The 26,164-nt window shown below is 36.6% G+C and overlaps 1 protein-coding gene across 40 annotated transcripts in view; it reads right to left on the bottom strand.

The window, feature by feature from the left end:
- The window catches only part of PAM (peptidylglycine alpha-amidating monooxygenase), a 286,547-nt gene that overhangs the window by 131,383 nt on the left and 129,000 nt on the right, over nt 1-26,164 (bottom strand). For all 40 annotated transcript variants that reach the window (XM_043594861.1, XM_043594730.1, XM_043594826.1 and 37 more), the window contains exon 3: nt 25,495-25,615. In XM_043594861.1, coding sequence (XP_043450796.1) covers nt 25,495-25,615 — 121 coding nt within the window. The remainder of the gene's footprint in view (nt 1-25,494; nt 25,616-26,164) is intronic.

Raw genomic sequence — 26,164 nt, 5'->3', positions numbered from 1 at the left:
TGTGATAAAACAAAATTCTTGAAACTGATGAAATGGAATTTGAACCCAGATCATTAAAGCACTTCTCTTTCCAATATAGGAAGACAGCTATTAAAAGGTTGTTTTTCAAACCTCTCTAATATTTGAAAAGAAAATTTCAATTCTTAGACACAACTTTAGTTGTTTCTTTGATTAAGGGGAGAAATAAAGAAATCAAAGACACATGACATTTAACAGGAAGTTTCAGTCCAAGTCCCCTAAATTTTCAATAGCACCTGAGAGTATTTCATGAAAGCCTGTTGACAAACCGCAAGGAACTAGTCTACAGCCACAGCAATTTAATTTTGCCATTATTTTGTTTCTGTAAAGTAAAGCTATTTGAAAGCATATACATAACTCAGATCAATGCTTCTCTCCAACACGTTCCGTAGACACAAAAATAGCACCTTACTGCCCATTATAATAGCTTCTTCATTTGAACACACTGTCCCAGAAAGGATGCTTCCATAATTCAACCCAAACTACCAATACAACCTTTCACCATTTTCCATATATCATCATCATGAATCCTCTTTTTCTCTCTGTGGGAAAAACATTGGATCTGAGCTTGGTGCCAGGGGACTGTCTGTAAAATACTGTGGATTCAAACTGCTAACATAAGGCTCAGATGTACAAAAAGGGAGAAATAATGTGTATCTACATAGCTGTGTTTCCCAGTGCTCTCTGTTATGGCACATCAGCCAAATCTGAATCAAGAGGGATATGATATTGCTGATGCTTCTTTACTGCTGCTACTGGGAACTATCCAAGAAAAGCACATTTTTCCAACAAAAGAAATGCACTAGAAATGAAAAAAAAGTAATTATTAAAGAACTCCTATTATATTCTATTAAATCAAGCCATTTTAACACGAGAGTTCTCCCATAGACAATAGGGTTTAGTAACACCTTCCTTACATTATTTAAAAAGTGTTCTTTATTTTGATTTAGTCATTTGTGAGATAGAGATGCAGTGGTTTCTAAGGAATGAGTAGTTAACAAAATCAACTGCTTATTTAAATTAATGTGGGACAAACAAAACCATCTGTTCACATAAAACCAGTAATTTTTGTTTTGGGAAAACAGAGGTACTATTCAGATTCTAGTGTTGAACACTATCATTTGATCTTGATTAGATAATATCCTCACTGATATAGCCTCATATATATATATATATATATATATATATATATATATATATTTATATTTGAGAGAGAGAGAGAGAGAGAGAAGGGGAAGGGCGGAGAGAAGAGAGAGATGGAGACAGACTCTGAAGCAGGTTCCAGGCTCTGAGCTGTCAGCACAGAGCCCAACGTGGGCCTCAAACTTATGAACCGCGAGATCATGACCTGAGCCAAAGTTGGACACTTAACCAATTGAACCACCCAGGCACCCCCCTCGCTGTCTTTATATTGTTTGAGCTTGAAAAATCCCTGCAGACAACCTCTCTTAAGGAGACTACTCAGTGTAATGACACAAACAGGTTTACAAATAGACAACATGACCCAGTTTTACCTGGACATGTTTATTTCTGTGTGGCCCTTTGCAAATTGGTTGTTTTCTGTTAATAGGCCACAACCTGTAGAAATATTATATTGTGTATGGTACGGTCTCTGGTAACCTTTCTCAGCCATCCCTTGCTAAAGGGATAACCAGAGTGGTGAAACCATTTCATGGTGGCAACTGTGACTTTGTACCTTAGAGTATTGCTTACAAAGCAAGTAGTAACCTCTTTACCAACCCAGATCATGCACAGTTTAAATCTGATCTAGACAAAGTGTGAAGGATCCACAAAGCCCTTCATTTTCATACAGTACTCACTTTGGGTTTAAATAAGTTTCATTTTGCAAAGAACTAGTGGAAATCTCAGGGACTGATGGTGGTGATGCCAGTCCAACAAGGGAAAGGCCCAGGAAGTGATCAGGCCTCTTTGACAAGGATTTCAGTTAGGAGAAGAAGGAAGCAACTGGAAAATTATCTTTCAAAGTTTTCTTTTAATTGATCCAGATGGAAAATGGAATCAAACTGCTATTTCCCAAAGTGACTTTAATGCATGCTTATTAAGCTTATACTGTATCTTTTAATATTATCCTAGTATAAAAGAAAGTAGTATTTTCAACATCATCCTAGTATAAAAGAAAGCTAAAGCAAAGGAAAATTATAGCAAAGCACAGAGGATTTTCTGAAGTGAAAAACTCAGGCTTACAAAGTCCACCTCTCTAGGCAAACCAAGAAACAGACCCTTAACTCTAGAGGACAAACTGAGAGTTGCTGGAGGGGAGGTGGGTGGGGGATGGGTTAAATGGGTGATGGGCATTAAGGAAGGCACTTGTAACGAGCACTGGGTGTTGTATGTAAGTGATGAATCACTAAACTCTACACCAGAAACCAATATTACATTGCAAAGTCACTGGAACTTAAATGAAAATTTGGAGAAAAAAATGTCAAGAAAGAAGACAAACAAGACTTTCTATTTTAGATGCTGTATTCTATATTAAAAGAATAGTAAGCTATTAAACTTCTTCACCAATATATACTTATGTTGCGAAGTTGGAGGAAGATGAGGAATAAAAAACTCTTTAATTAAAAAAAAAAAGTGTACTTCTCTAAAACCAGAACTTAAGATACTGACAGATAAAATCCCTTAAACTGTCACTTTGTATATAGTCTATCTTCATTTTTCCCTTGCTGTTGTCTTTCCCTTACCATATAAATAAAAATATGTGTCTATTTATATTTGTATTCATTAGGCTCTGGAAGAAATAGTCATCGTGAAGATTTTATGTTAAAACATTCCCAAATTGACTAAAAGAAAAGTATTCTCCAAATTGTTCCACACTTGCCCTAATATTAAGCTATAAGCCCCAGCCCCACATACTTTTTGGATGTTTAGCCCAATCTAGAATGTAATCTTCTTGTAACAGTGGCTGTTTTGCATCCTATTTAGAATAATATCTGGCACATACTGGGAGCTCTATAAATATTTGCTGAATTTTGCATGTACCTTCCTCCTTTGGTGGCAATAAACTGACAATTTAAGAAAGGCTGAACTGAAACCTGTATTATAGATGCTGCCTAATTAGGGTTTTATACAGCATCACTTTTTCATATGAATTTCATCCTTCAGTTGATTCATCCCAGAATCCCATTTGCATTTTTAAACTATAATCACACTGTGGCTGATGATGACAAGATTCTTAATGCCAACTAGCTCAAGTGGAAGCTACTTCCTGGCAAGGGCTCTTCTTTGGGAATTACAAATCTGTGTGAGCAAATGATGACGGAAAAAATATTTTGGTGAGTGAATATCTGTCTTAGAGCTTTCACACGCTTTCGTTTAAGAGAAAACAGAAAGGAGCTTACTAATAACAGTCTATAATTAATCACCTATGAAACAACAGGTGGTGACCAGTGGTGGGTTTCTCTTTGGATTCATGATTATGGGGAATTTATGTGAGAGAAAACTAGGGTTCTGAACAGAGGTTGCTGATGGCTTCTACTTACCTTCTCCAAGCTTAAGCCAGTGGTTTATGCTTTTCATCGTTCCCCCAGAATGAAAAGAGTCAACTTTCGGAAACTTTGACCAACATTAACTAGCCACGCCTATGTTTCTATCTTTTAGCACAGCAAATTGGAAAATAACTACCTCAGATCTGTTTGGAGACACTTCAGAACAAAAAAGCCCCATACTCACTACCCCCAAACACCAGGCTTCTGTGAGAAGTGGCTTCCATTTGATTCTGGGGCAATACAGTATCGTGGAAGAGAAGCTCCAGAATTCAACAGGTCTGTCAGTTACCTTCCCACTTGAGTTACCTCCTATTCTCTTGAAATTTAAAAGGAACCATCAGCAAACAAAGTGGTCAATACAATTTCTGGGCCTGTTCCCACATGTCTTGTCATAGGCATCTCATTAATACTTGCCTACCTTTATGGGCCCAGCACGCTTCTGCTGCGCCACTCTGCTATTGTTATACTTGTCTACCTTTAGATCTGTTTTAATGTCTGTGTAGAAATCCATTCATCTACCCATTCATTTGTTCCTTCAACAAACATATTTGTTGGGAGACTCCTAGGAACCAGACACTAGGCTACACTCATGAAACTGTGAGCAAAGGTATATATCATTTCTCTTCTCATTGAGCTTGCAGTCTACTAACAGAGCAGACAAATAATCACACAAATGAATGTTAAATTTTTCCCATTGTAAATAATACATGGGAACAGTACAAGTTGCTGTAAGAGCCAGTAATTCAGGGGAAATGACCAGGTGAAGGGGGGTTAGCAAAGTTTTAGGCATAGGAAACAGCATTTTCAAAGGTCCTGTAATTGGAGAGAATTTGATGTGATCGAGGAAACAAAAGTCAGTGCATAGAGACAAGGGCACATGTGTTAAGCTGGACTGGAAAAGGAGATGCAGTATATACAGCTAGACCTTGTGGTCCATGTTGAGGACTCCAGTTGTTTTGTTTTATATTGTTTGTCTTTTATTATCTTTTTTTTTTAAGTTTATTTTTTTAGTAATCTCTACACCCAATGTGAGGCTCAAACTCACAACCTCGAGATCAAGAGTCGCATGTTTTTGCGACTGAGCCAGCCAGGTACCCCCGTTTTGTTTTTCTTGAGAGCAACAGAAAGCCAATGAAACTTTTTGTAGGAAAGTGACATGGAGGCTAGAATTGATTAGATGAGTTAAGTAAAAAGGCCACATAGTTATTCAGAAAAAAAGATGATATTAGCTTGAAACTGGGTGTTTGCACTAAAGAAAGAGAAAAGAGAACAGATTTTAGAGACATTTAAATGGTAAAACAGACATGACTTAGGAGTGGATTTGAATGGAAGGGAAGGACGCATTATTATCAAGGAAAGTGTTTATCAGAAACAGCCCTTTTCTCCTATAATGGATTGAGCATACACTCACCAGGACATATCACAAAGACCGTACTAAATCAAATACATACCATCTCAGTCATATGTAAAACGCCTAAGAAAATGTTTGTGATCACTAAGAGTACATTTTGTTGCAAATTGCAGAAGAACTCAAAATGGCTTAAACAGAGATGCAGTCTCTCACCTAATGTGTGTGTGTGAATTCCAGAAATAAGACAGGGGCAGGAATGGTTATTTCATCCAGCAACTCAACAATGTCATCAAAGACCTAGGTTCTTTCCATCTATCAACTTTATCATATTCAGTATATCGACTTTCATCTGTAGGATTCTTTCTTCGTGATTATGAGACACTTGCAGCAGCTTTCAATGTCATATTCTCAGGTTAATTCCCAAAGGTCAACAGAGGGAAAGTCCTTCCTTCAGTTCCCTTTCAAGAGTAAAGCTTTCCCAGAAGCATTTGCTTCCAGCAGAATTCCCTTTACATCTAAATGGCCAGAACTGTATCACACGCCATTTTCTAAACTAATCATTACAAGGTAAAACAATTACTATGATTGGCTTAGTCTAATCAAGATTCACTTTCTGGGCTAGGGAAGGTCAAAGAAAGAAAGGGAGAAAAAAAATGCTGGTAGAGTAGGCAACCAAAATGTCCTGACAGAATATTACTGAGAACAAAAGCAAAAATCCTCAAAATTCTGAATTTAACCAGTGGTAGATAATCTTTGGGTAGCTGGGTCCATTTCAATGTATTGATCTGCAATATTCAGAATTTTTGAAATCTTTTCTTCTTGCCTAGTAAAATAATTATGTCAACTAAATATATACTACATTAGACATTTTCTGTTGCATCTCTTGAGTAGGTGCCAAAATACACTAAGATTTAGAGGCCAGGAGCGGATAAAATGCCAAATTCCCAGTTTGGCAAACCTGATGATCTTGAGGGAAATAAGAGATGGAAAACCAGTTTAACCGTAAGTGAAAAAAAGACAATTGTACCTTCTGAAAAATGTTTTTTTCTTCCAAACAAGAGGTACCACAGGCATGATATGCTTACACTTCTGTCTCTCTGAACCTCCCTCACAGTGATTTTGCAAACTGTTCATTTTCCTTAGATTTCCAACTCATAAAGAAAACATTACTACAGATTTGCATCCTTTGCCTCGAATTTCTAAGAGGAACTATAAAATCAAATATAAAAATATTCTTTGGGATGCTCTTTGCTTTTCCTTCGCACATCATAAACATCTCTGTTTCAACATCAGGCAGGTTAGAACAAAGCTCCTTGTTTGCTAGTGTGTCCCCTTGTTATTACATTGTGTTTTAAAGGCTGAAGCCTTGATTTATTCTTGTTTGTATTGCCAAAGACCACTTGGCATAAGAATTGGGTATGTAGTGAATGTTGGTTGAATTTGTTTGTTGAATTTTTTTTAAACTGCATGACTAGTAACATTTCACAAAGGGCCTATTCCTACAAAAATAGCTCCAGAGCAGTGAGCCATTTTTTCCTTTAAGGATTTTATTTATGCTTTAAAAAAAAAAGACTATCAAACTAAATTTATCCCACTGCAACTTTCCAACTTCCATTGAAAGACAAATTAATAATTCAAGAAAATGAATGACTCTACAAAGGTTGTCTTCTCTTTGTATCTCAACTCCCAGGGGTGGATACTTGTCATATAGTTAATGGAGTTATTATTACAATGATCCAAAGAGCTTAGAAACTGAAAATGTCCATTTCCCAGATACGTTTTTACTTATCATCAGTTAATTTTACATTATAAACATAAATACTGCACTTTAGTATTAGTGTCCTTTGTTAAACCAGCTTGGGAAATCCCTGACACTAAAAGAAAAAGTAGATTCAACATTTTAAAATCAGCTTCATTTCTTGAAGTTTTCATAGACTTATACATACACAGCATAATAAGAACAATAAACTAAACAATCAGTAGCCCTTAGTAGGTGCTATAAGAAAATATGACCTTTTATATCCAGCAGTTACAAGATATAAACTGTGTAAACATAATAAACTGAATTTAAGAGTGATCAAATGGTTTTTGTAATTATTATTGTCTAAGTATAATTAACATACAATATATTAGTTTCAAGCGTACAACACATTGGTTCAACAATTCTATGAATTACTCCGTGCTCACCACTATAAGTATAGTCACCATCTGTCACCATAGAATATTATCACAGTATTATTTTTTTAATGTGTATTTATTTGAGAGAGAGAGAGTGAAAGAGAGAGACTGAGCAGGGGAGGGGCAGAGAGGGAGAGACAGAATACCAAGTAGATTTTGTGCTATTGGTACAGAGCCCAATGTGGGGCTCCATCTCACAAACTGTGAGATCACGACCTGAGCTGAAGTCAAAAGTTGGACGCTTAACTGACTAAGCCACCCAGGCACCCTATCATAATATTATTGACTTTATTCTCCATGCTGTACTTTTCACATCTATGACTTATTTATTTTAAACTAGAAGTTTGTACCTTTCAGTTTCCTTTATCTATTTCATCCTCCTCACCAACCTCCCCTCTGACAACCACCAGTTTGTTTTCTATATTTAAGAGTCTGTTTGCTTTGTATTTTAGATTACACATATAAGGCAAATAATATGGTATTCATCTCTGTCTTATTTCAATTAGCATAATCCCTCCAGGTCCATCTATCAAGCTCCCATTGTTTTTTATGGCTGAGTAATATTCCACTGTGTGTGTGTGTGTACACAAATATATATAATCCATTTATCTATCAATCAACACTTGGGTTGTTTGCATAATGTAGCTATTGTAAAATAATGTTACAATAAACTTATGGGTGCATGTATCTTTTCAAATTAGTGGTTGCATTTTCTTTGGGTAAGTACCCAGTAGTGGAATTACTGAATCCTACAGTATTTCTATTTTTAAATTTCGAGGAATCTCCATACTGTTTTTCACAGTAGTTATATCAATTTATATTTCCACCAACAATGCACAAGAGTTCCCCTAGAGGAAAGTTTCTTTTTATAAAAGTATTTTCATTGACAAATCTGGGAGAAATGACATAATTAGAATACTCATCATATGCAACTTCTAACAATCGAGGCAATGATAAATATTCATGGCTGCTAAAACCAATAGGTGAAAAACTTATAGGAAACTTTATAATGGGTCAATCAATTTCACAATTCCCAATTTGTTTATTAGGATTTACATTATAAGAAGAGAGACAACCAGACATTATATGCTTCCTATTGGTTTAATATAACATCACCTATGAAAAATTCTTGCTAAAAACTCTAAATTTGATCAAGCCCTTAGATGTAGCAGTAGAGGAAATACAAAGGACAGAGATACATGTTAAACGATACTCTAGTGATGCAATCAGCAAAACCTAGAACACAGAAAACTTTTTAGGACAAATACCATTTTCTTCACAAATAAATTACAGGAGAAAAAAGAGACAAAAGGAGTTTCAAGAATCCCTATAAACGAGACCTATCAACAAGATTTACCATGGGGACTATGTTTGGATCATGATGCAAACAAACCAACATTAAAAAAAAAATACATTAAAAAAAATACAAATACAATTTGATACTGACTAGATATATGATGATATAATGGTAATTGTGGTTATGTTTCAAAATAAAGTACTTATTTTTAAAAATACATACTGGAATACTATGAAATGAAATGATGTCTAGTAGATGCCTCAAAATAATTCAGTGTGTGTGTTGGGGAAGGAATGATAATAAGCCTGAGCATGGGTTTATCATCATGAATGGGTATGTGGGAGTTCATTATATAAGACTTTTAATTTTGTGTACATTAGAAGTTTCCATTAAAAATGTTTAAAATATAAAAAAGGTACAGTTTGTCCCAAAGAATCATTGCTACCAACTTATCAACCAACTAATACAATAACAAACAAACTGAACAACCATCATATCTTGAGTCCGTATATATTTTAATCCTGGTACACAAAAATACATACAAATAATTCTCTCCCTTCAGAAACTTTAAAATCTAATGGAGACAAAGCCTATTGGGCTTAGGGAAGAGTGAGGTGTAAAGCTTGGTGTTAAGGGCTAGAAGAGTGATAGAGGAGTTCAGAGAAGGGAGAGTCATGACTTGGTCCTAGATAGGACCAGTCAGGGGACAGGGAGGAGGGCCATCTGGCAGGGCCTAACATTCAGAGGGCCTTTTCTCCTAACAAGATTATGCAGAGAGAGACACACAGACAAGACTGAAAAAAGATGACATTTATCTTACAAGTTCCAACTTGTTCACCACTTGTAATTCACAGACTTAACATATTTTACAAATCTTGCAATTTTCTTGTGAATGGCACTGTACCATCTTTGTAATAAAAGTATTAATTTGCTATACTTAATATTAAAATATATCAGTCAACTTTCTTTAGGAAACAGAAGGCAAAATAAAGGGGACAATTAATGAAAATGTAACCAAGGAACCAAGAATAAAGGTAGGGGCTAGGTTAAAAGAAGCATGTGGGTGATGTTGAAACACTCCAGGGATTCACAAAGTAGCAAGGTGTTATTACTTAAAGACATATGAGGCAAGAAGAGGAAGAATTGTCAAAACCAGAAGCTGCTTTAGCCATGAGAATAGGAGCTATGGCAAAGCAAGAGAAATTGTCAGTGTCAACCAGCTGCCCAACAGAGAAAGAGCCAAGGAAATAAATTCCGTCAGCACATCTTCCTGCTTTTCAGTTTTCTGTCTGTGCCTCCCAATGACTAGAGCCAACAGGAAGCCAGAGAGTAAGGGAGCCTATGGATGGAATCCATAAAGGTAAGTCTCCTGCAGAGCAGAGAAGGCTAGAAATGAGTGGAAAGTACATCTGGAGAGGCCAATGAAGAATTCCCAGCAAGTAGAATACATCCCTCCTTTTACACTCTTGGTTTGGCATTTCTTAATATTCCATGATCAAATGGAAGCCACAAAAACAGAGGAAGTGGCCTAGAGTTCTCTTAGCATCTGAGAGACCTTGAACAGAGAAGCTGAGTCACTGTGTAGGAGGGGAAGAATTCAGATAAACAGAGGTAATAGAAAGACCCTCTAAGCTAAAAAATTAGTTTGAAAAAAACAAAAACAAAAAAACAAAAACAAAAACAAAACCCAGATGGGAGCAAGTGTGATGAACAGGCATGGAGGTGACATTTTAGGGAGTTCTGAGAAAGGAAGTTGAAAAAATTGAATGAAGCTAGGTAATAGAAAGGGCCTGGGAGATAAAGTGAATTTCGATTTGATCTATTTAGATGTGAGGCTGGTTATAGCAAGAGAGTGAGGTGTGGGGCATTAAGTCATGAGTGCAGTCCTTTAGGAAGAACACATTGATGGAACTGAGAATTAGCAATAAGGACACAATGGGAGGGAGAAGGCAGTGGAGTCTGGAAACTAACCAGGAGATGTTGCTTTCAATCTGGGTTAAGTCTGTAACAGGAGAATAGCAGTGAAATATGTCCATATATCTGGCCATACGGTCCATATATCTATTGATCCCACAAATATATACTAAGTCTAACGTTGCCAGACAATGGTGAGCAAAACAGGTATGTTTCCTGCCCTCACACGGTCCACAGTCTGATGACAAAATAGAGGCATGAGGAGAGTAATGACACGAACAAGTGTAAAAACTGCAGTTGTGAAGCACATCCTAGGAGCCGGGGGGGGGGGGGGGGGGGGGGGGGCTATGACAGTTCCCTGAAAGGTGGAGTAGGGGCATCACAGCAAAGGAGGGAAGAGGAGGTGGTCGGGACAAGCTCCTCTGAAAGAATGGTGATCAGACTGAGGCATGGAAGCTGGAAAGCTGGGAAGGCATCACCCAAGGCAAGCAGGGAGGGAAGAGCAAGCACAGCAGGAACACAGCAAGAGCCAAACTGGAGAGGGAGTGCAGGAAGACCTGGGAATGAAGAAACCAGTGTCACTGGGATGGAGACGAAAAGGGACAGACCAGAAAGGCATTTCGAAGGAAGAAATGAAAACTGTAGACACCTCGATTTTAGACACTAGAAAGGGAACACAGTCTAATGCTATTCCAATCATTTTAACCAAGGAGATGAGATGTCGCAACAGCCTCATCAATCTGTAAACATATAGCCTTAAATAGACAGACAATCTTTATTACATCATATGAGTCATCAGCCAACCTGCTTTCCTACATGTACCCAAAAGCAGAAGAAATAGCTGGGCACAGATTTAAGGCAGATAGATCTATTAATCAACAAATGTTCACTGAGTACCTTCTATGTGCAAGGCATGATACAAAACACTGTGCAAAAAATATCTAATCTGCAGGACAGGTATGAGCTGACTTCTTTTAAATAAAGATTGTGATGTCTGTTTGCTCAGCCTAAGTGTAAACTGACAAAAATATGCACAATGATGAATAAGATGCAGTCATTGGTTTGAGAGACTTTTTAGTGGGAGAGATTTAAAACACGAGAATGAATCAGTGTAAGTGACAATACAACAGGTCTAGAATGGTGGTATAAAGTATCACGGCACTGAGATGAGATCAGTTTGAGGGAATCGGGTAGCTTCATGACGAAAGGTACATGGATTCTTTAACTTAATAGTGTATGATTTCAATAAGTGAAGATGCAGGGCAAAGACATAATAACAGGCACAAAAGAATGACATCAGTTCCAGGGCATCTACTTGTAGGAATAACAAACAGGCTAAGCATGGTAGAAAATGGGAAAGTCAGGAAGTAGCGATGCAGGAACAAAAGTTAAAGTGGCACAGATGGGGACCATTGGACACAGAATTCAAGAATGTGGACTAGGAAACATACGAGGTCAGATCGAGGAGTCACTGAAGATTCCCAGTAAGAGAACAGCATTAATGGGGATGATAAGAAAACTATATGAACTGAAAAACATCCTAACATCATGGTCAAAAGCACAAGATTTGGAGCCAGTCTGCCTAAGGCAAAAAGTCCAGACTCCCTCACGGCTATGACTTGCAATAAAAAGGAACAAACTAGTGATAAACACAATGTCACAGATGAATCTCAAATGTCTCATGCTAAGTTAAAGAAGCCAGACACCAAAGACATACTGTTGTGATTACATTTACATGTGAATCTAGAGAAGGCCAAACTGTAGTGACAGAGAGATCAGTCCTTGCCAGAGGCTGGGTTTGGGGAAGGAATGGGAAAGAGCACAGAAGAACACAAGAGAACATTCAGGGGTGATGAAAATGTTATTTACCATGACTAAGGGGCAATTATACAACTGCATATATATTTATTAACATTCATCAATTCTACTCTTGAAATCGGTGATTTTTTATTTTTAAGTAAATTTCATCTCAAGCTGATAAAAGTGAAAAAAATCACGCAAAAGTAAAAAGATTACAGTTGAAATAAAAATAATTGATCTGATGAAGATTTCTTACATATTAGGAGCATGGCAGCAGGGGATTCACAAGCAGGAGATCTGTCATCAGTGTGAGGCATAAAAAATACCACAGTCACTGGGAAGTGCATGTATGTGTGTGTGTTTGGGGGTATCGGGGAGGGGCAGGGAATATCCTCAGTATGAAGGTAACTTCCTTCACTTTTGAAAAAAAAAATTTCAACTAATCTTTATTGGACACTTGGCATTGTTTTAGGCCCAGGGGATACAAGAGTGAACGAAACTTGTACAAGCCTTTTCTCTTAAGGAACTTACATTCTTGACTGTATATCTCGAAAAAGACAGAAGTGGGGATAATACTTCAACGAGTGGACACGAAACAGGGATTTGTTCCTTGAGTGATGACTACTCAGACTGAATTCAGACTTCTTCCCCTAACTCATGCAAGTAATTTTATAAGGAAGGGCTAGCTATCGAGACTATTCTATTCACTGTAATACGTGATAGGCTAGGTGTAGTATAATGACTGCTATATAATGATGTCACGATGGTTACATAAGATTATTTTTAAAAACCTGGGGGAGAAACGGTCTGGAAGACTGATATTTAGAAAGGAAAGAATTGGAAAAACCATTTTAATCTTGTTTACATTTCGAAGTTACTTAGAACATCTTCATATATGCCTGAATTACCAGATTTGAACACACCTCAAAGAAAAGAAAGCATTGTCAGTCCATGATGTCTTGAACTGACTACCACAATAAAGTGACAAGATCATTCTTTAATTAATGTTCTCCTTCATAACAGAGTGTTTCATGGGTTTGCATATTCCTGTTCTCTCTAAAGTTCATAACTACAATAAATAGGTTCTGGAAGATTTCTCTCTTTTAAAAGCAAAGAAACTGCCTTGGATTCATATATTTGTAGACCTTTTTTGGACAACTGACATTTTTGAATCTTGGGGAATACATGTTGAGAAAGGAAGGGAAGCGGAAATAAATAAATGACACACAGTCTTCCAATAAATTTGGAGTCCCTCACCAGCAGCAGACTTGAAAGCATTAAAAGAGCGCTAGATTTGGCTTTTATTTGCTTCAGTGGTGCTTCAAATCTCTTTGGCTATTGTAGAAGGTTTTCAGGTCATCACAAACCAAAGTGAAAAGGGAATATTGTGGGTTGTAACTGTATGAAATACCTTGTTTATCTCAACTGACTCCTGCCATAATTGATTGAGGGACTAAAAGTCCCCTTACACCTAACAGCCATGGGCTTCTTAGACCCAAGCTTATGGTGCTGATTAAATAAATGATAGGTGTAAGATAGAGCAGTATATACCTCTGGCAGAGTCAAAGAATTCATGTTGAGTAAGATAAATTTTTTACCCTTAGCTCTGAGCTGTTTAGGGCGGGAACTTAATTTCCTTACCCCTGAGCATAGTTTTTTCCATTTTGTATTACAGAGTGGTTATGAGAGCACAAAAACAATACAGAGACTATTTGTTAACTTCTAAACTTGTTTGACCCCACTACAGTCACCTCTTTAATACTCACATTTACCCAGACTACCAATCTATCTTCCTTCTTACAGCTCCTGCGTCTGCTTTCGAAGTCTGAGGCAAGTGGATGAAAACCACAACAGTAAAATATCTGTGAATACTGCTGTAGCATTTATGAAAAATACATTAAGGAGATAAAATTAATATTTTAGTGTGTCCAAAATGGGGAAGCTAAATATTATAACTAGTAACATCAATTATAGAAATAGTGAGGTAAACAGATACTTTGCATTTTCAAAGCAAAATGTTCATTCAGTTGAAAGCCAAAGATTTAACCATAGTTCAGTGTAGCTTACAACATGAAATAATTTTGATTTCCACAAACAGTGATAGCTGAAATATTTTAGTTGATATTTTCCAGCATATATTTAACTTGGTGTCAGTTTTTGTTGAGAGTGTAGTGTTTTGTTTTGTATTCTATTTCCAAATTAAAACATTTAAGAATAATCAAGTTCAGTTATATACAAAATTATTGAATAAGAGTGCTAAAGTGTTAACTGTGTGTACATCTGAGATCTATGAAAGGAAGTACTCCAATATCTCAGAAACATCATTTGCCCTTTGTAAATCGATGTTGCCATGGCAAATGTTTTCATTTAACACTGGATTCGCGGAGGGTGGGAGTATGACACAATGTACAGCAGAAATGTACTGGCTATTTTTATATATCTTCCTCCTTAAAACTGCACTGAGGTTTGTTGGATGAGGTGACTTTTGCATGCTGAGACAAAGCTATTCCTTTAACGTGTACCTCAGATTTGTCCCTTTATATATGATTAAGTAGAATACATTATCTGTGAAAAGCAATCTGTGCCTTGAAAGAGTGTGTTCGGCACTTTTGCTTAAAGAAGGCAACATTCATGTGGAATGGTTCCGAATGCTCCTCTTGAATAGGGTTATTGAAATATTAATTCAGACTACATAAATCTGAAAACAAGTGAAACAAAAAGGATTTTTCTGGTGGCTAATAAGTACAAAGAGAATCACTTCTCTTGCTAATGTGGAAAGATATGCATGGTTGCCTTCAACAAACATCTTCAGACCAACTAAAATAGAAGAATGACCCCCTACAAAAAAGGCTCTATTTGTTTCTAAACGTGTACCAATTTCCTAAATTCTTTAATTAATCAGGCTCTCTTAACAGCATTGTTGCAAAGCAGAGGAATAGGAATTAAAAATTTATCAATTAGAGGCATTGCATGGAAAACCCCTCTAGAGATTTCTAGAACATTAGGGTTTATATCAGAAACGAAGATCTTTTGTTGTTGTTGTTGTTGTGTATTCTTTTCATTGGTGATAGTGCTTATTTATTTATTAATTTTTAGCAATTACAAAATAAAAGATGATCTTTTTAATGATGAAACAACTTTGATATATACTAAAAAATCTGCTGTTATCCTCCTTCACCTGCTAACTTCTCCAAGGGAACCTGTGTTTACAGTTTAATGTATCTCCTTCCAGCTTCCTCCATGCCTGTACAAAAATATCTAACCACACACACACATTCAGGAGTTTTGTTATTATTTATTTTTATTAAGATGGGATCACACTCTGCATATGACTACAGTTTGCTTCTCTCACTCAACACACAGTGAAAATACTTCTAGGGCAACACATGTAGATCTCTCTCAGTCTTCCACTTACTGCATAATATTCTATAGAATGATATTGCGCAATTTGTTGCTCGATGGAGCACAGACTATAGGAATAAAGGGTGCAAGGAGACCAGTGAGGAGAGCTACTGTAGTAATACAGGAAGAGAGAATGTTACACGGGCCAGAGTGGGAGAGATGAGTGTGGTGAGAAAAGACTGGATTCTGGATATATCTGGAAGGTAGAACCAGCAGGACTGGCTGGCATATTGTCCATGGGGTGTGAGAAAGAGGAACCAAGAAAGACTCCAGTGTCTTTCTACTTCCTACAGGAACTATGTAACACAGGCACTGCTGTTCACTGAGATGGAGGAGACTGAAACACAATATTCCAAATAAGAAAAGTCTTGTTTTTGACCATTTAACTCACGAAAACCAAATAGGTAACTAAGGAACAAAGATCAAAGAGCTGTTAACCTTGCATTGGTATTTTTATTCTTTATGTTCTAGAAGTCAGAAGACACAGTTCATAAGATGTCAAAGGTTAAATCCATTTATTAGCCTAAATGGCATGTGCAATGGTTTTCAATCAGGGATCAGGAAACTACAGGGCATGGGTGGCTGCTTGTTTTAGTAAATAAATTTTTTTACTGGAACACAGCCAAGCCATTCATTTACATATTGTCTAGGGCTGCTTTCTCACTACAGCAGTTACAACTGGGACCATACGGCTGGCAAGCTGAAAATATTTACTATGTGACACTTTAAGAAATAATTTGCTAATCTCTGACTTAGATTCAGAGAGGGATACATCAAAATTGTACAAAACAGAACTAGGGTCTTTTAACAGCGAGGTGATCAGAAATACCTTATCAGAATTCAGATTAGTAACATTTCTTTCTGGATGGACATGCGAAAATAGAAGAAAAAAGTTACTCAAGGATTTAGGATGGAACCAGTGATCTCTATTTAGTTTATGTGACAAAAGAAAGCTTTTATTGTATAATATAGGTGTAAGAAAAAGTATATGTGTCTGTGTACACACATATGCACACATAAAATATATAGAGAGAAACATTTCCTGGAAAATACATATAAACCATTAACAGGTTTATGAAACAAACATGGTCTCAGATTCAAATAAATCTGTATTTAAATCCTTGTTCTCCTATTTACTGGCTATTTGGTGATTGCTAGGTTATTTAATCTCCCTGAGTTTCAATACCTCATATAAAAATGGGACTACTAGTACCGTAAATGCAATGTTTTTATGAAAATTAATAAGACAATGCTTATATAGTGCCTAATAGAATGGTATTACATAATGAGCACTGAATAAGTATATTTTCTCCTTTAAAAAATTTACTAGAATAAAAAACAACAAGAACTCAAAATCTTATTGAGAAAATAGATGATCATAAGGGAGTCTCTTAGAAAATATTGTAAAATATTTTCTTTAAATATCATATTGATATAAAGATAACAAAAAATAATTGAAAACAAAAAGTCCTGTTTCTCATTTTTAATAAAGACAGAAAAAAAAGCTTGATGTGTATTTGCAGCTCTGAACCCACATTTGGGAGATGTTTAGATTATTCTCACAGAAGAAAACACTGTTAATAGTTCAATCATATCTTTCCCAAGTAGACATTATATAGGTTTTAGTAAAAATAAAGAGGAAGCATCATGATTTAAACTTAAACAATTAGCAGTGAACAATGTATGACTTTAATTTGCAGTTTACAAGATCCATTCAGTGTTTTTGTATTCTACCTAATTCACATAACTGAGCCTTGCTGATGAAGCAGGAGGTGAATTATACAAATCCAACCAGAGAATGTGACGTGTAGCATCTTAAACGACACCAATCCTGAACTTTCAAAAAATAAAGTGGAAAAAACAACTTAATGTGAGGCAGCTAAGTAAACAAAACAAAGGTCTGGTGACTTTCCTTTCTAATAATCACTGAATTGTCTTTGCTATTAGCTTTTCCATTGGTAAAATGGATAATATTACTTCCTTGGTTTAGGGAAGGTGGAGGGTATAGCATGTTAATCTCTCTTGTTATTAGTTTTCTAACTCTTGGAAATTTATACACATTGCCTAAGTCTTTGTGAATAAAAAGCAAATACTCGTCCAGAATTAGAATATTCCTTGATTTTCCTCCTTCAGTAGCAAGACAACCATGCTCCTTTAATGTTTTTGTAAAGGGAAAAAAACTAAAACACTAAGAACTAAGAAACACTAAAAGCTGTGATTCATGTTCATTTTAAGACAATGACTTAATGCAATCAACCTTTACCCATGATATATTTTTTCTGGCAACAGAAATGCACTGGCATAGAACTGGATACTGGAGCCACTACCTCTGTCTTTCACACTCATGGTCTCACAGTTCTTAACATTTTCTAGGCAGCTACTCTCATTCAAATGGACTTGCCTCAAAAAGCAAACCTATTTGCCATGTTTGTCCTAATGCATAGATTGAATGAGAAGAGGATGAGGGTGCAGTGGAAGAACAGGTCACAGGACTAGGGAAGGCAGGATGGGACACGGCCACTGGCCACATACGGGTGGACAGTGAATCTATGGGGGTTCCAGATACATAAACTCTAGAGTCAGATAGGGATCTTCTCTGGGCATTTCCCAGCAATCATCGTGCTATTTTGGGAAGACCTTGAATCCACTTTCTCCAATGAGTGCAACAGATAACCTACTGCTGGTGCCCAGAAGGCTGTTGGTGCCCACAGATTAATTTTCTCCACTTGTACAAGAGGCCTAATCTGAAAGTCAAACTAGCCTTGAAATGGGATATGGAGTACATCCCTCTTTTTTATTCTCATGCTCAAAAAATACCTCGGAATTTTTATTTTAAAAAATGCAAATATTATTACATATTAATAACTAGAGAGAAGGAGACAAGTGAATCACAACCCCCAAAGAACTAAAAACTATTCCAGTAAAGCCTCATTTGCAGGGCAGGTGTCCTTGATAATTCTGTCCTGAATTTTAAGCACTGATTGGGATTCCTTTTTATCCCCCATAATGATGAATATAAAAACATATAGATTTAATACATTAGAATATTCCCCAAGTCAGTCATAAGCCAAACTTTGTACAACTAAGTGACTACAAGAAAACATCTAATTTTATCAGCAATTTTGAACTTAAGAAAATTAAGACATTATAGCGATTTCTTCATTTACTTTTGTATACTACTTTTGATAAACATATATCCTAAGCAAATGCTGTTTATAAGGGAAGTTATGATACTGGCTTGATCTTTTAAAACTGATTTTTGTTTGTTTGTTTGTTTGTTTGTTTGTTTGTTTGTTTTGAGGGAAAGTATGCACACGTGAGTGGGGGAGGGACAGAGAGAGAAAGAATTTTTTAACCTATCTTCTTCTTTTTAAAATATAAATCCAAGTTAGTTAACAAAGAGTGTAATAATGATTTCAGAAATAGAATTTAGTGAATCATCACTTAGGTATTACACCCAGTGCTCATCCCAACAAGTGCCCTCCTTAATGCCCATTGCCCATTTAGCCCACCCCACCACCCAATACCTCACAAGCAACCCTCAGTTTGTTCTCTGCATTTAAGAGTCTCTTATAGTTTGCCTCCCTCTTATTTTTCCTTCTCTTCCCCTATGTTCATCTGTTTTGTTTCTTAAATTCCACATATGAGTGAAATCATACGGTATTTTTCTTTCTTTCACTTATTCTGCTTAGCCTAATACACTCTAGTTCCATCCACGTTGCTGCAAATGATAAGATTTCATACCTTTTGATTGCCAAGTAATATTCTAGTGTGTGTGTGTGTGTGTGTATACTTACGTATATGTATACACACACACACCACATCTTCTTTATCCATTTATGAGTCCATGGACATTTAGGCTCTTTCCATAATTTGGCTATTATTGATAGTGCTATAGACATTGGGGTGCATGTGCCCCTTTGAAACAGCATTTTTGTTATCCTCTGAATAAATGGCTAGTTGGCCAATTGCTGGGTTGTAGGTAGGTCTATTTTTGATTTTTTGAGGAACCTCTATACTGTTTTCTAGGGCGGTTGGGAGAGAGAGGATCTTAAGCAGGATCCAAGCCCAGCACAGAGCCCAAGGCAGGGCTCGATCTCACAAACCTTGAGATCATGACCTGAGCCAAAATAAGAGTCCGATGTTTAACTGACTGAGCGACCCAGGTGCCTCTGAAACTGATTTTTTAAGCAGGTGCAGTAAGAAAAGTCTACAAAAGCTAGGTTCTTATTACATGTTTCTATGCATAGGGAAAGCAAAGGGAATCTCTTTATGTCAGAGAATGAAAAGTTAAAATATATTAGTAAACATTTTAGGGGCGCCTGGGTGGCTCAGTCGGTTGAGCGTCCGACTTCAGCTCAGGTCACGATCTCGCGGTCCATGAGTTCGAGCCCCGCGTCAGGCTCTGGGCTGATGGCTCAGAGCCTGGAGCCTGTTTCCGATTCTGTGTCTCCCTCTCTCTCTGCCCCTCCCCCGTTCATGCTCTGTCTCTCTCTGTCTCAAAAATAAATAAATGTTAAAAAAAAAAATTAAAAAAAAATATATATTAGTAAACATTTTCTAATAGTTGTCCAATTTTGAGAAAAAAGCAGAGAGAAACACTGTAGGAAGCTTTTGAGAAAATCTCACAGGAGTAATTTGTTCATCATGGTTTTATTTCAATGACTACATTCTTTCAGTGTTATTTTAAAATAAGTGATAACTTTAGACTCTAAGGTTTTTCAGCTTGATGTTCAGGGATATCAGATATAATCTTTAAACTCAGAATTTTTCCATTTTCTGCTCTTCTTGGTGATAGACATTTGTGTTCAGGAACACAGGGGAAGGCTGCCTTCTGATTTCAAAGCATAATCTGTGACTCTTCAAAAGACAAATACAGAATGCGACAAGAATCTGCAAGAGGTTCAGAAAGGAAAAGTGTACTCCTTTTTAATTCTCAAACTGCTCCCAAAATAAGGGAGGAAAATGACCACATTAGTGACAGCCGAACATATCCTAACGTAAAGAAATTCAATTGTTACATGATTTCAAGTTATTAGGTTCAAAGAAAATATTTAATTCTATAAAATTATATTTTTACCAATTAATTTACATTTGTAAGTCCTTACCAAGACTGCAGAGGGCCTAAGAGCAGAGATAACAAATAAATAAAATGTTATTTAAACCTAGGATTTAAAAAGACTTATGTTAGGTAAGAGTGATTTTTTTAAATAAGGTCAATGTATAAAGTCTCCAGCAAAATGAAGAAATCCAGGATAATTTCAAATTGATGTTAAAAAAAAATAAGACTTTATAGTGATGAAATGGCTTTTGGTAATTGCTTTTCTAAGCAGTATGAAAAACATGTAAGAACTTTGAGAAAAACATATTCATCCTCAGTGTTCCTTCATTCTCTGATCATGAGAGCCATTTTTAATAGAAATAACTTCTGGGGAATGGGCACACTGCAAGAGTGACTTCCGCACTTCTTCCTGCCCAGGTTCCTCTTGTCCAGGTTCATGCTTTCTATTTTTCTTCATTTGGCTAACTTTCCTCTCTTTCAAAATTATTACAATGTTTTACCTTCCCCACGAAGTTATTTCCGAAAGCATAAAGGCTGGAAATTTCTTTCTTATCTTAAGACTCTGGTGCCTGTGTGGCTCAGTCATTTAAGCGTCTGACTCTTGGTTTCAGCTCAGGTCATGATCTCATGGTTTGTGGGTTCAAGACCCTCACCGGGCTCTGCAATGACCGCGTGGAGCCTGCTTGGGATTCTCTCTCTGTCCCTCTCTCTTTGCCCCTCCCCTGCTCTCTCTCTCTCTCTCTCAAGAATAAATAAATAAAAACTTTAAAAAAAAATACAAAAAAAAAAACCTCATTCACATTTCCCTCAACGTACAAAATAACAATAATGATACAAGTTCAGAGTTCATGAGAACTTATCACATGCATGGCACCTGAACATGCCACTGGGATTATCTTGCTCAGTCCACAAAATAGTCCTGGGCAAGGACAATTATTATTCTGTCTATAGATGAAGGAGCAGGACCTGCTGGTTAAAAACCACACCATAGTTGACACCACAAGAGCTGGGACAAGAATGCTCTCAACCTGGCCCTGAAGTCTACATAACACACCAGATTTGCCTTAGACTTAGACAACAGACTTTATATAAAATCGTCATGATTATGCCTCATTTATTTTGTTTTTTAAATGGACATTTGTCCATGCACATCAAATTGATGATAGCACCTTACTGTGACCATCAACTGGCAGTTTATCAAATTGCTTTGTTTGTTGATATGAATTGGCGACAGCAAAAGCCCGCAGGGTCTTTGGTGAGAAAAGGAAGCAAATGAGGAAGAAAAAGTGCTAAGAGAAGAGCCTCAAGACACTACACTCTGCACCCTTGTTGGGTCTGAAGCCTGTGCCATCAGAAACCAGATGTGCTTACTTTACCTCTACTCTAGGCTACTTAGCTGCTTTCTCTTCTCCTTCTCTTCCCAAAGTCTGAGAACATACAGATTAATAAGAAATTTATTAAAGAAGACAGAAATTATTTTTTAAAATTTCTAGTCACAGAAGACAGTGAGCTTATCTTGAATATAAAATTGACATTGCAATAGGTAATTAAACTACCTTCCCCAGACTCTCCAGAGCTGGTTCAATGAGAGTACTCTTTAAAGGTTGCTCTGGAGTCTATGATATGGCTGAATGGATTGCAACTCAGAGACCTGACATGACTGGAGATTTTTTGGTAACACACTAATTTGTCCTGTATTCCACCAACAAAATTAGTTACTTATACTGTGTCAGTATTGTAGCTAAATTCTCTCCACCTCTGTTCCGCATCTGTTTGTTTCTCTATTCAAGCCTACCTAACAATCTCAAGTTTCCCAAGGAAAAGTCTTAGAGCAGATTCACTGATGCACATTGTTATTTTGTTATTGCCAAAACTTAAGATATGTGTTATAAAAAAAAATCTGTTGAGTGAATATATCTCTTTAACCAACTTGGTCTGCTTCAATTACTAACTCTTAAGTTTGGAGCCCTCAGTTACTTCTTTCTTTAAATTGTGTTGCTCTTCATGATCTGCTCTTTAAAAAAAAAAAAAAAAAAGATTTTAACTCCTCCATGCCTCTCCTTGCTTTTATGTTTCCTTACTCCTCATTTTCTTATAAGATTTTTAAAATGTTCTGTTCTTCAGATTATAGTTATTTTTTTTTTGTCCTTTATTTTTGTTCTTGATCGTTCTATTCTCTTGAATTTTTTTTTGGGGGGGGGGACCAACTCTTTTTATTCCTTTATTTCTTTCCTCTAATGTGTTTCACTTTCCTTTTCTTGCCTTGTAATCTCCATTCCTCTAAGTATTTGTGTGAAATTTGGTTTCATCTGCTTTTTGGGAAAAGAATACTTTCTCTACCACAAGTACTCATACTATCACAACTCTTGGTCTTCCTCACCAACAACACCAAGTTCAGGAAGGAAATGGGTTTCTGTGTCCATCTCCTCCCGGCTACACTCAGTAGGGAGTATAATTCATTTCTCAGGAAGGTTTCCAAGGTATAGCTAGGTTGGCTGGATCACGTAAGTAAATACTCTTGGTATTTACATGATGGGGGAAGTGGAAGAAACCTTCAACAACCAGTTCTGAGCTGATGAGGCAGCACAACTGAATCACTTACTCTGTTAGGTAGTTTCAGTTACAAGTCAGAACTTGTAAACCCAACTCAACCTGGTTGAAACAAAAAGCCTAATGTAACTGAAAACTTCCTAAGTAGCAAGGTCACCTAGAACATCTGCTCTTTCCCTGTCTCTGCATTACCTTCTATGGTATTAGTTTTACTCTAGGCACGGTTGCCCTCACGGATGCAGCAGACCCTAAGAGTGCATGCCTCCTGCTCACATGCAACAGACAAATGCATTCTCAGCAAAAGTCTTGAGATTTAATTGTACTATTCTAGGTCACACACCTTCTTCTGAACCAATTAGTGTGGGAGGGGAGATGGGATGCAGTGATTGGCTAATCCTCACCCCCTAGATCTTGGGTAGAAAGCTCCTGGAAACCACATGGTTTAAAGAGAAGGAGCAATGAGGAGACGTCTGCTGGGAAGGTGACCAGAAAATGCTCACTGAATAAGGCAAAAACTGGATGCAGATGGTGGAGAATAGCAAGCTATAACTTCATGTAAGTTCTTTTGCCAAGGACTTATTTTTATAACTATAAAATTATAAAAATGAGTAAACACATTTTATTTTATGAAAATTGATCTTCTCTACATGTTTTTAAAATAATCAATTCCTCTAGGAATCTTTCTGACAATATTGACTCCAACATAGTTACCTATTATTACTATTGTTAAATAACTTAAATGTTATTTCTGTAAAATAACAGGAAGAAAAAACAGAATAATAACGAACCATGACAAATGACTACTTGAGAAAATAACTTTTTCCTGGGAGAAAAGGTGGCTTAAAGGCCAATTAGTGGATTTAAAAAAAAATCAGTTTTAACATAAAGCAAATATAGGTGAAAAAAAAACTTTTAAAAGTGAAAAGAGAGTGGGGTGCCTGGGTGGCTCAGTCAGTTAAGCGTCCAACTTCGGCTCAGGTCATGATCTCGCGGTTTGTGGGTTTGAGCCCCTTATCAGGCTCTGTGCTGAAAGCTCAGAGCCTGGAGCCTGCTTTGGATTCTGTGTCTCCCTCTCTCTCCCCCTCCCCTGGTCACATTCTGTCTGCCTGTCTGTATCTCTCTCAAAAATAAACATTAAAAAAAATTTTTAAAAAGTGAAAAGAGATAAGAAGGAGCACTCTTCACAAGTGAGCAACTGTCACTGCTCTCTCCTATTCCCAATCTCATTACACCTCTTCTGACTAAGTACTAAATAAACAGCTTATGGAATTAAAGGCCAGGACACTAACAACTGAATGTACAGAGAAGTCATCTGCCTGGTCATGTGAGAATGGGCAGGGGTGGGGGTGAGGGTCCTTTTACAATAGTAAAGTGGTTATTTATAGATAGCTAGATCATACACAGGTTTTCAAACAAATGAATGTCAATCCTTAGGCGCCCAAAAAAGGACCATGTGTATTTTCTTAGAGCATCTGGATGTCAATTTCAAAGGAATTCTCTCTGACTTTTGTTTTTTCAATACTTAAAAAAAAAAAAAAAAAAAAAAAAAAAAAGGAAAGGAAACTAGAATGTTATCTGCAACAATGAGTCATCAGTCACTGCAGCTCTACAACACCCAGGTCTCTCCCTGTCTCCACAGCCCTTCAAAAGAAGAAGACTATCTTTTAATGACACACATAAATCCCCGCAGTGCCTGACTACAAAGCATAATTAATTCCAGCCTTTTTATGCCTAATGAGACACCTTGCACACACCACAGCACTGAGTTTGAGCTTCTTCTAAAACAGGGAAAACCTTAGCAACAACCTAGTTTTACTCAAAATACTCTATAGGGCGTACTTGTATGAGCTTTGTCATTATTTCTTCAAAATATATTTTTTTTATAACAAGCAAATCACACCAAAGAAAACTCACAATCAACCACCTGTTTGAACAGTTTTCTTAAAAGTGTGTGATGTTTTGTTTTTCAAATTCTTGGCAGGAAAACACATGCTTTTATTTCTCAATTTGTGGCTGTGATAGAAGGGTATTTAAATAATTTCTTAGATGCAGCTGCTCAATATCATTTCCCTTTATTAGAATAATTTTTCATATTTTAATACATCCTTACATGCTGCATTACAGAGGCTATTAGTCCACTGAGAATTTCAAAACATAAATTTCCAAGGTTCCATTTCAAAACACAAATAAGAATATGAGTAAAATTTTTAAAAAAGAAATTTAACTGAAAGATTTACCCTGAAAGATTTACTACTCCTCTTTATAATATTCAATTATTCTGGGCCTACCTGAGGAGTCCTGAAATCAAATGCCTACTTTCAAAGAAGTTACTACTGCTGTAAATGCACTTTCCCTGCTTCAGTTACAGATAGTATACAGAACAAGGAATCATGAAATGCAGAATGCCTCTCACCTGTTTAGGCGTGACTCCAGGCATGTGAACATCCAGCGCGAAATCTGATGAATCAATAGGAATTACTGGTCTGGTGGTACCAAGACATTCATTGGAAAAGGATCTGGTACTTTCTTTAAACCTTGAAAAAGAACATTTCAATATCCTTGAACATAATGGAATTTTAACATGAGAAGGGGGAAAAAAAAGAATTCTAAGATCTTAAGATAAAAGATTATTGATTTAGTTCCAAAGATAAGTCTAAAAGATGTAATGACTATATAATGTTCTAAAACATCAGAATTGCATTTTATAGTCTAGGAGCAACATATGCCCAACTTGGAAACAAAATATCATCAAAGCGAGCGAGCAGGCTGGCTACATTTAAAACTCCATTCAATAAAAGCTTGTCAAAACATATATTTGTTTCTACTCAATACAGTATTCATAAATTAGAAATCAACACAGGCATATCAATTTTCTAATGGCATAAACATTAACTATAACCAAGTAAAAATTTTGTAACTCTTTTGTGAGTATCCAGGATCACTAGCCAGAAACAAAACACCAACAATAATATTGCTAGTAGGCATAGCTGTATGAGGGAGGGAAAAAGACTGCGATGTGAATTACAAATGTACAAGTGCATGAATATTTAATATGGTAATTATGAGGAGTGTATATACAGCTC

This window comes from Prionailurus bengalensis, chromosome A1 (assembly GCF_016509475.1).
Source record: "Prionailurus bengalensis isolate Pbe53 chromosome A1, Fcat_Pben_1.1_paternal_pri, whole genome shotgun sequence".
Taxonomy (NCBI): Eukaryota; Metazoa; Chordata; class Mammalia; order Carnivora; family Felidae; genus Prionailurus; species Prionailurus bengalensis.
This window is presented reverse-complemented; position numbering and strand designations above follow the sequence as displayed.